Source organism: Gekko japonicus, unplaced genomic scaffold (genome assembly GCF_001447785.1).
Source record: "Gekko japonicus isolate JY-2015 unplaced genomic scaffold, Gekko_japonicus_V1.1 scaffold1054, whole genome shotgun sequence".
Lineage (NCBI taxonomy): Eukaryota > Metazoa > Chordata > Lepidosauria > Squamata > Gekkonidae > Gekko > Gekko japonicus.
In genome coordinates, this window is record NW_015170307.1 from 506,721 (window position 1) to 518,147 (window position 11,427).

The 11,427-nt window shown below is 46.8% G+C and overlaps 1 protein-coding gene across 1 annotated transcript in view; it reads right to left on the reverse strand.

Annotated features, from left to right (window-relative positions):
* Positions 1–3,177: 3,177 nt before the first annotated feature.
* TNFRSF11B (tumor necrosis factor receptor superfamily member 11b) overlaps positions 3,178–11,427 on the reverse strand; it is a 28,712-nt gene continuing 20,462 nt past the window's right edge. The window contains exons 3-5 of the mRNA XM_015417982.1: positions 7,047–7,217; positions 6,019–6,243; positions 3,178–3,623 (exon numbers count right to left, since the gene is read on the reverse strand). Of these exons, the coding sequence (XP_015273468.1) occupies positions 3,232–3,623; positions 6,019–6,243; positions 7,047–7,217 (788 nt within the window). The 3' untranslated portion in view covers positions 3,178–3,231. The remainder of the gene's footprint in view (positions 3,624–6,018; positions 6,244–7,046; positions 7,218–11,427) is intronic.

Consider the following 11,427-nt stretch of genomic DNA (forward strand, 5'->3'; position numbering starts at 1 on the left):
CAAACCTAGGGGTGGGTGAGGTCATTTGTAGAGGAGATTCAACAGGCAAGAAAACATGCCTAACCCTTTTCTGTCCCACATATTTTTTACAAGTCACCCCCCCCCCCGGCGGACTCTGAAGCTGGAAGTAAGCCTGACTGGATAGAGAGAAATGGCCAGAGGAGTTGGCCATGGCTCAGTGGCAGAGAATCTGCTTGTTGTGCAGAAGGTCCTAAATTCAATCCCCAACATCTCCAGTTCAAAGGACCAGGCAGTTGGTGACGTGAGAGACCTCTACCTGAGACCCTGAAGAGACGCTTGAGTAGACAATACTGACTTTGATAGACCAAGGTTCTGATTCCGTATAAGGCAGCTTCTTGTGGCATTTGAAGAAAAAAGTGGGCAGCCACTGAAGGGGTTAAGTATCCCCCCTGTATCCCCCCTATTTCCCCCCCCCCTCCAAGACTATGAGGCTGTGTGGGTTTGTTAATCCAGGGGCTTATAGCAAGATCTTGGATATTGTTAGTTTTCCATTTTTTCCTGCCCAGAGAAAACATTTTGTAAAAAAAGAATTCTCCAGTACCTTCTGGCTCAAAAGCCTCAGAATCGATCTGCTTAATCTAATGAGAATGACATATCACATTTCCTTCAGCAAATACATACATTGACTTTTGTGTATTTCGGATGACAATGACCAAAGAAACAGACAATTGACTAAACTGGAAAAAAAAAATGTAACAGCTTTATTAAACACGATCAAAATCTAGTCTGAAAACCAGTCTTTTAAATATGGTACATTCATGTTCTAAAACAATATTTAATGTAACATTTTACTCTTTCATGTTAACAATACAGTTCCACTGTGTGGCTTTTATTTAAAAAAACAAACAACTGGCTAAGTTAGGAAAAATTACTTCCAAATGATATCACAACCTATACAGACAAACCTAAGAAACAATCTTTAAAAATCCACAGAAGAATGAAGGGAGGATCTATTCTTGAAATGTAACAGGCGTGTGGTTTATAAATATACCTCCTCATTCCTTTTAGCTTGTAGACAGACAGTGTATACTCTATTCCTTTTCTAGATTTGAGGATGGGTGGAAAACAAATGACCACTTCAGCACAGGGTGCTGCGACCGTATGCAGAGTCAGGCCCCTGGTCCAGTTGGTTCAGCGTTGTCTGCTCTGACTGGTAGTGGCTTTCTGGGATCTTGGGGAGAGGGACCTTCCCTTACATTTGCTTCCTGGGATCTTGTAGCTGGAGATGCTAAAGACAGGATCTGGGATCTTCTGTATACGGGGCATGTGAGCTGGCACTTGGCTGTGACCCCCTTCCATGTGCCATGAGCATATTGTTTAAAAATCATCCCTCATGGCCATTCCAGCCCCTTCAAGGAGGGTGCTATCAACAGTAAGCTCTGTCCCCACAGTGCATTGGGCATTACCTTGTCTCCGCTCAGTTCAGCTCTACGCACACAGTGCATTTCATGGCAGTAGAAAGGACCAAAGACTTCAGTGGTAGGTCACATAGCAAGATTCAAAGGCCTACTTTTTGGGATGCGAGTTTGCCAAAGAGAATAAGGTTTTCAAAGCATGTGCAGTGCTTACTTGAGATACACTTTACAGTAAACAGAAATATAGATGCTTCTGAAGAATAACCACACACAGGCCCCGGTCACATGGCAAAGTTGCCACGGGAGAGGCACGGATGGTGGGTGGATTATCTGGGCGCGATCACACCCCAATATCTGGGAAGTGGAGCGCACCCGTGGCTTACCGCTGACAATGCGCATTAAAAAACTAGTACCTCCAAGGTACTAGTAAACGTTTACCATGGGCTACCTCCAGACGCCTGTGGTGTGATTGCGCCGGTGCGCGGCATTCCCCTCCGGCACCGAGGGAAGGACCCGTGGTGTGCCACCGGCATGTCTGATTGCGTAATCGTGCATCAAACTGCGCCGGGGCAATTAGCCACGCCTCCCCCCCGGGATATCCAGCACGTGTGACCGGGGGCCTACTCTGAAACATGGTGGCGCTAGCGTTGCCAGCTCTGAGTTGGGAAACTCCTGGAGATTTGGAAGTAGAGCCTAGGGAGGGCAGGGTTTGGGGGAGGGGTCTCAGTGGGGTATAACGTAGGGTTGCCAGGAAGCACCTGGCAACCAGTGGGAGGGTTGTGGGGAGAGCAGCATCCCTGAAGAAAATTTTTAAAAGAAAACTAAGGCTGTATCTACTTACAGGAAATTCATACCATAGAGTGCCTGGAGAGCCCTAGAGCTACCTAGGAGTGAAAAGAGTAGCTCTAGGAATTACCGGAAATTCTAAGGTAAAACCAGAAGTTCTTACCATGGAGTAGTGAGTGATTCCTAGAACTACCCTTTTCACTTCTGGGTAGCTCTAGGAATCACCAGGAACTCTATGGTAAGAACTTTCTGTAAGTAGATGAGAACTTATTTTTCCTTTTTCATTTTTTCCCCACCGCCACTTCTAGCAGCAGCAGGTGACGCAACCTGGGGGCAGGGACTCCCCCACCTCCACTGGAGGCTTGGCAGCCCTAGTACAATGCCATAGAGTCCAACCTTCCAAAGCAGCCATTTAGTCCAGGGTAACCGATCTCTGTAGTCTGCAGATATGTTGTAATTCCAGGAGGTCTCCATGCCCCACCTGGAGGTTGGCAAGCCTAGGTGGTGGTAAAGAGAGCCCTTGATTCTTAAATCATTGCCCTATAGGATATTTTATCAGCCGCTGCTTATATCCCACCTTTTTTCCATCACAGAATGGAAGGTGGAATAGCTCCAAGGAGGTTTCCCACCCAGGAATTGACCAAAATCAGACCAGCTTAGCTTTAGCAAGGTTGTTGTATCAGGTACCTTCCAACAATCCACTAAGACCATAGCTTAGTAACCTGTCATCTGTTTCAGCCCTTAGTCTCATAATGTCGCCATTTAAATTAATAAATATATGTAACATTCTAGATTTCATTGAATATAAATAGCAAATATAGGTGCAAACCTATTCTGGAATTTGTCTTTTTTTGTACACCCACTGAATTCACCGGGTCTTTTAGCTGTACAAGGATTCCAGAACAGGATTTTAGTGTTGTAACAATACTAATCCGAAAGGTCCAGAATGGCTCTGAGCCATCCCAGTCAAACATATAAATAAGCTTAATACAGCAAAACATCCCCCTCCCCCGGGACTGAATTATCACTACTAGCAGCAAGTGAAGGGTGAAGGAGAAGACCGGGGAAACTACACCACCAGTTTTCCTTTCACCAAATGGGCCTGCTTCCCCAGCATTTCCAAGAAAAGCTTTTGGTATAATTTTTGCATGGTGCTGCTGCGGAGAGACTTGACCACCTTCCGGAGGCCTTGAATCGTCGTCTTGGGGAAGTGGTACGCTTTCAGGTGCTTCAGTCCATACATCAGGCCTTTGATGGAGTCTTGGTCTTGGTTTTTTATTCTCCACAAGTTGAGGAGTTTGGGGATCTGTTCTGCGGACTGGCACACTTTCATAATACGCTCAGTTTCCTCTCTACCAACTTTTTCCCCTGGTAAATTTTCCATTAGCATGTTGAGTTGCTCGGGAGTGACGTTGAGATGGCCGATCTGTTTCAAGATGCTGTTCTCACAAAGATCGATATCTGCAAAAGACAAAATAATAATAAAAGGATATTGGCATTTATCGTGGATAAAAACCTTCCAGGTTTGTGGTTGTTTTAGGGCCTTGCTTAAAACTGTTACTCTTTGCAAATCTACTTACATACTGAAAACAGTGAAGAGAACACTGGGAAACATAGGCCCCGGTCACACTGGCCGGATATCGCGGGGGGGGGGAGGTGTGGCTGTTTGCCCCACAGTGAAAAAACGCGCGACTGCGCGATCAGGCGTCCCCTCACGGTCCCGGCAAGGTCCCGTGGTTAGGGGGGAGGTGCCGATCACACGACGGGCCAAAGAAGTGGCACGGCACGGCAAACAGGGTTGTGTTGTTGTTGTTTTTAACCTAAAGTATGTGCATGTCCCGTTGGGTGGGGAACCTTTACCTTTACCTTTAAAACTGTTACTCTTTGCAAATCTACCTACATACTGAAAATAGTGAAGAGACACTGGGAAATATAATTTAGTTGTGTTGCTGCTGATAATGCCATTAGCGGTCTTTGCAGAACTACAAATCCCAGGGTCCTTTAGAAAGAGCCAGGGCAAATTCGTTTGTACTTCATCCCATGCCTATAGTCTTGCTAATACTGAGAAGCATCTTTGCCATCAGCTGCTTCCCCTCTGTTTAATATTCTTTCCCTTCTTTAGGCATGAGCTTTTGCTACTGAATTCCAATATATGGAGTAATGGTCACCAAACCTGTTTAGGATTCTCACAAGCTCAGCTACATTCGAATCCAGTAGCACCTTAGAGACCAACAAGATTTTTGGGAAGAAGCAAAAGAAGAAGAGGAGAAGGAGGAGGAGATTAGACTTATACCCTGCCCTTCAGTACCTGAAGGCAGCTCAGAGAAGTTTACAATCTCCTTTCCCTTCCCCTCCCCACAATAGACACCCTGTGAGGTAGGTGGGGCTGAGAGAGATCTTTCAAGATCCGCTCAGAACAGCTCTGAATGAACTTGTAACTGACCCAAGGTCACACCAGCAGCTGCATGTGAGGAGTGGGGAATCAAACCTGGTTCTCCTAGATTAGAGTCCGTGCTCCTAACCACTATACCAAACTGGCTCAGAAGAGATTGGATTTATACCCCGCCCTTCACTCGGAGTCTCAGAGCAGCTTACAATCAACTTTCCCTTCCTCTCCCCACAACAGACACTCTGTGAGGTAGGTGGGGCTGAGAGAGCTCTTTCGAGGACTGCTCACGAGGGAACAGCTCTGAGAGAACTGTGACTGACCCCAGGTCACACCAGCAGCTACATGTGAAGGGGTGGGGAATGAAACCCAGTTCTCCCAGATTAGAGTCCGTGTTCCTAACCACGGCACCAAACTGTCTCTTGAGCGCGGGGCGGAAGTCGGGCCTTGAAAGCGGGGGGAAATCTGCCCCCCGGGGGGATTTGGGAACCCTAGTCTAACTGTTTTACCTCAGAGCAACATGGCTGCCCCCGAAACTACCAGAACCTCTGCTAGTCTCTGCGCATAACTGCAACAGGGAATCAGCGGCAGGGAACACGTGGGTATGGAGTCACTATGTACAAATCCATGATTTTAGAGCCATAGTGGCAGACACAGCCAGCAATCAACAGCAGATCTACTCAGAGGTGAGTTTTTTCAGTGGGGCTTGCTCTCAGGAAAGTGTCCTTCAGATTTCAGCCACAGCCCGTTACTCTGACTGGGTAATGATCTGGGCATTGTTTTCAATTAATTTTTTTGGTGTGAGTATTTGTGTGTCATGGATAACTTCTGGCGACTCCTAGTGGGGCTTGGGTGTCCAAGAGAGGTGGCTTGCTATCACTTTCCCCCTGCGTCCCTGCCCTCATATTCCTTCGAGGTCTCCCATCCAAGTACTTGCCAAGGTCAGCCCTGCTTAGCTTCCAAGATCTGACGAGATCGGGCTTGCCTGGGCTCTCCATGATCGGAGCATCGTTGACATTATCGCCAGAGGCAGACATCTCGTGTCAAGTGGCTCTGAGTCTGAGTAGCGTTGCTTTAAAGGTAAAGGTAAAGGTTCCCTTGCTCGAAAGCCAGTCGAATCCGACTCTAGGGTTGCAGTGCTCATCTCCATTTCAAAGCCGAAGAGCCAGCGCTGTCCGAAGACGTTTCCGTGGTCATGTGGCCGGCATGACTAAACACCAAGGCGCACGGAACGCTGTTCCCTTCCCACCGAAGTGGTACCTATTTATCTACTTGCAATTTCTTGCTTTCGAACTGCTAGGTTGGCAGGAGCTGGAACTAGAGACGGGAGCTCACTTATGTTCTTATGCGGCACACTCGGGTCTCGAACTGCTGATCTACTGACCTTCCACATCCTGCAGTTCAGCCTCTTAACCACTTGAGCCACCGCAGCTCCTATTGCTTTACTGTTCCGCTATGTGAAGACGTTACCTTGTATAATTTTCATGACCATACTGTGGTCTTTGTTCTGCTGCTTCCATAACTTCAGGAGCTGGAAAGTCTGTTCCTGTGGGCTGTTCCGTTGTTTAATCTTTTCTAAGGCTTCCGCAGAGATGTTCTTCCCCGGCAGGCTGTCCGTCAATGAGCTGAGCCAGTTGGGGGTGGGTTTGGTAGGAACCGCAAATCTGAAGAATGCCTCCTCACATAAGGTGACATCTGAAAAACAGTCGTAAGTATACCTTCGCTTTTAAAACCTGATTGGACTTGACCGATTACCCCAAAATTGCACAAGTGCTTCATTTAAAACGTGTCTAAAATTACTCTCTACCAGGGGTCATTTCGTAGAAAAAGAGGTGCAGGAGCTCATTAGGATAACTCTTGCTATTGGGGGGGGGGGTTCCCACACAGATCTGCCCTCACAGAGGAGGGAGATTTTTTGGATTGCTATCTATGGGTGGGCTCTGCAACTTACTTGGCTGCTTCTTGATCCTCGTGGGCTGCTGGGAGCAGGGGGCAGGGCTTGTTGCATGTGCCCGCCCCTTGGGCTTTTTACTGCCGGAGCTCCGCTCCTGTGCGCTCCTGCAGGAAATGACCCCTGCTCTCTACTACCATAAGGTATGCTGTTCTTAACTCCCACATTAGTTCTTTACACTGCAAAACACTACCCTATGTTTACTCTGCCTGCAAGATACAAAATCATTGACCCTCACCCTCTTTCTAGAGATCGTTTTATTCCCCCCCCCCAACGGGCCTTATTCCTAGTATATATATCATTCACTAGCTTTGGTGGTGGTGGAAAGTGATGGCGACCCTGTAGGGTTATCAAGGCAAGAGATATTCAGAGGTGGTTTGTGATTGCCTGCCTCTGCATAACAACCTTGGTCTTCCTTGGAGGTTTCCCATCCGAGTATGAATAAGGGCCAACCCTGCTTAGTGTCCAAGACCTGATGAGATAAGTCTAGACTGTCCCACCCAGGTCAGGTTTCACTAGCGGTACCCCTTTTAAATCTCATACGCACCAATTCCACATTGCTGATCTGATTTGTTGTCTTTTCCTCCCTGCCACACATTGTCCTGTTTCGTATCTCCGCTCCGTGCATCAGTTTTTCGGCAGGGTGCTAAAGACGAAAATACATCAGAGAAATAACCTTCCGGACACCTCCCGCAAACAGTGTCGGTCCAAGGGGTACCTTAAGAAAAAAGAAAGCAAAGTTAAAAAACACTTGGCAAGGACTTCATATATAGCACTTCAAAGATTTCCTGCCCTGTAAAGACATCAAAGACTGAACTAAAAAGCATTCAGATTTCCACTCTTCAGACAATTGTTTGATTTGTGTATCTTCAAAAGGGTATGTTTTAAAGAGGAATAGTTGTGCCCCAGTGAAACTTGATTGATTAATGCTTTAAAATTCACCTTTCTCAAATTTTGTAAGAGAGAAACCACACTTCTAGAAATACCATGTGGTACAGTCATCGACTTAGAACACAACTGGGAGATCACATTATCTGAATGCTCAGGTCCTCACTGGAGACAGAAAAATTAGCACACTAGGGAAAGGACTTTTGCTTATCTTTATGTGCTGGCAGTTTTTAACAATGGGAGCATTCAAATGTTTAATTTGGGTAAGTGAAAGATTGACATCAACCTAACATGGTATCTCATTCATACAATGAACATACACCAAACCTGTCAAAATAGGGGGAATGATGTAGACTTCTGTAGTGATTACCTGGCAAAAATCAAAGGGTTGGATCCAGCCAGTTTTTCATTCAGTTTTGCCTCCTTCCCCACCTTACCACAGCCCCTCCTCCACTTATACCATATACCACTGGTCCATCAAGGTCAATATTGCCTACTGAGACTGGCAGCAGCTCTCCAGGGTCAGGCAGAGGTCTTTCACATTACCTACTGCCTAATCCTTTTAACTAGAGATGCTGGGGACTCAACCTGGGACCTTCTGCGTGCCAAGCAGATGTTCTATCATTAAACCATGGTAGCCCCTTCCAATGGCTTTCTTCATGGCTTCTGTCTACAGAGGTCCCATAAGCCTCAGCATAGGTTTTGCTGGTTAAGGGGGACCGCTCCTCCATTTTTCACTAGTGAAAAAGCTAGCTGGATACAACCCAGATTCTAACTGAATTGATTCTAGGGCTCCTGCTAAGGCAGGAGACCTCCAGCCCTGAACGCCGTGGTCCCCCATCACCGATTGCCAGGGTGTTGGGGAGAAATGGTGAATCGGCATCACAACAAGGCATGGTGCATGGCATCAAATCATTTGTTCCTGCCCCCTGCAATCTCACTCCAGGTACCAGATCTGATTTGGCAACCCTGATGGATCCAGAGTTCATCACAATACATTGCCTCTAGAAGGCCCAAGATGAACTGTACTCAGGCAATTACAAAAGAGTGACGGGCTGCCAGAGTATAGGCCAGGGTTCCTCAAGGACAGACTTCTTCAGTATTAATCTACCCACATGCTTATGTCAACTGTTCCTCAGCTGCAGCAGCAAGATTTTGAAATCTGCACCCCTAGGCTGTACATCTGGTGTGCCTGCCCTTCAGAGTTTCAAGACATCAGTAAAAAACTCTTTTTCATCAGGCATTTGGGCCACACAGATTTTATTAGATCTTTAAGGATTTTGATGTCTTTTTGGTAACTGTTAGTTACTGTTTTGGATGATACAATCGAGGGCACAGCAATCTAAGAATAACAAATCATGCAATTGCTGCAATAAGTTCACAAATTACAGAACAATGACAATCAAATGTAGGCTTATTCTGATGTATTATTTCAAATTTCTTCTTTTATTCCATAGGTCAAATGACGAACATCTCGAGTTTCCAGAGTTCGTTTCGAGTTCTTTATCAAAATTCTGTGTTGTGGTGGGTTGGATCCTGCTAATCATAGCAAGGGGGGGGGATTTTCACAAATTCTCCTCTCCTGCTGCTGACTTTTGAATCCCCACTCGTGCTGTTTCTGAGGCGTCTCCTGTACCCCACAGGCAGCGTTTTGGACGGGTGCACTGGGGATGGGGGAGGCAGACGAGTTGCTCTCTGCAGACAGAAATGCCTTCCGTTTGCAGAAATTTTCAGTTGGATCCGAACAAGTCGTTTTATTGTTATATTCTTGTTGTTAAAGTGGTGTTATCGTAAGCTGCCTCGACAACTCTGCTGGAAGGTGGGATATATGTCTCTCTCTGTGTGTGTGTGTGTGTGTGTATATATATATATGTGTGTGTGTGTGTGTGTGAATGAAGAATTAATAAATAGCAGCTTCTCTCCCTGTGGATGTAGGGCTACCAACTGCATGTTGGGCTATTCCTCGAGATTTGGGGGCGGAGCCTGAGGAAGGTGGGGTTTGAAGAGGGGTGAGGCCTCAGCAGGGTATAATGCCATAAAGTCCACCTTCCAAAGCAACCATTTTCTCCAGGGGAACTGATCTCCATTGTCTAGAGATCAGTTGTAATTCCAGGAGATCTCCAAGCCCCACCTGGAGGCTGGAAACCCTAAAGTACATTCAGAAACAAGTTTTTCAGCGGCGGGGAGAATTCTTCCCAAGCCTTTCCCCCACTGTGCAGTCAAGTCATCGAAATCTACCTTTTAGATAACTCAGCAAAATTCTTCCTTTTCCTTAAATCAGAGCTGCCAAGTCCACATCTCAGGGGCTGTATGTGGCATGTCAAGTAAGAGTGATGGCCTGCTGGGTGCTTATTAATCCACCCCTGTTGCTGCCACCCATCTGGAGTCACAAAATGAAGGGTTTACCAGGCACCTGGTGACCTGTATTTCATGCCACAGACAGCCTGGAAGCGACGAAGGTGGCAATCCTGCTTTAAATCTATTCAGACCAGCTCCCCTTTCTACACATAAAAAGTAGTAGAAAGTCAAATACTTCTTACTCCCCCCCCCAATCAATTTGGCATTATGCGCATTTGTGCATTTCCACGGTAAATAACACCTTGCTTGCATTTAATTGATATAGATTTAATGCAGCAATGAAAGTATGAATCTATGGATAAATTACGCTACGGGATACACTAAATGAGTTTCCAAAGATTTTAGAGGTAAGCAATTGCTTATTAATGTAACCAAGTGAAGATTACATATCGATCCCTGTCCTTTCGGCCGGCCGGATTTTTGCATAATCCCCCCCCAAATACAATGCTAATATTTAATAAGACGCAACTAATGTAGAATTAATATTTTCTTAAACTGATATTATAAAGCGATTGCATTGGCAGATACTTCATACAGATAATTTCACAGGGTAGCTGTGTTGGCAGGGCCGGCTCGCGAACTAGGCGAACTAGGTGCTCGCCTAGAGTGCGCTGGCCCTTAGGGGCGCCAAACTGGCACCCGCCCCCCTGCTGTTCTGGTTCAGCCGCAAACACTACTGAGTTTTAAACATGTTATGATCTTTCTGATGATTCAAACGCCAATTCCACCAAAGAACTTAGCCCTCTGGGCACAGAAGGGTCACTCAGCTAAGTCAAAGAAGAATCTAAGTAGGGGGGCTATTACATAAGGACACTCAAGTTGCAACTGACTTATGGCAACCCCAGCAAGGAACTGTCAAGGCAAGTGAGAAGCAGAGGTTGTTTGCGACTGCGAGTGCCTTTCTTTGCAGAGTCTTCCTTGGTGGAAGCCAGATGTGCAAAGCAGGCAAAGTTACAAAAGCAAAAGTGAGTGTTAAGAGCATGGGTGCCAGGGGAATGGGAGGTCCGGGGTACAGATCCAATTAACGGGTCCGAGCCATGGTGGGCACACGGGGGGGGGGGGGGCCAGGGGGGGCCCCACCCCGTGGGCGCACGGGGGGGGGGGGCGCCAGGAGGGATCCTCGCCTAGGGTGCAAAATAAGCTGGGGCCGGCCCTGTGTGTTGGTCTCCAGTAGAGCAGCTCAATTCGAGTCCCGTAGCACCTTAGAGGCCAACAAGATTTCTGGGGTACGAGCTTTCAAAAGTTGAAGCTCCCTTCATCAGATATACAGATATGCTTTCAGAAACGTGAGCAAGATGATCGTCTCAGAGGGCAGATGTGTTGGTTTTCAGTAGAACAGTTAAATTCCACGTCCAGCAGGCCCTTAGAGACCAAGAAGAGTTTCAGGCTATAAGCTTTCAAGAGTCAAAGCTCCGTTTGTCAGACATGATGCCTGAATCATTTATCCCCTGAATCTTAGCCTTTCCCCCCTCCCAATTGTTAATTTTTGGATTTCTCCTCACTTTATCTAATAATGAACGGGCAGGCTCCCAAACAGAATAACAAAAACAGCACCGTTAGGTCACCTATGCACAAAGTAAGGTGCTGGGATTGCCAGCTGCCCAGTGCTGGCAGAGGAACCCCTGCTGGGACTCTCCACACAGCTCCATGTGCTGCAAGAAGAAGAGGAGGAGGAGGAGGAG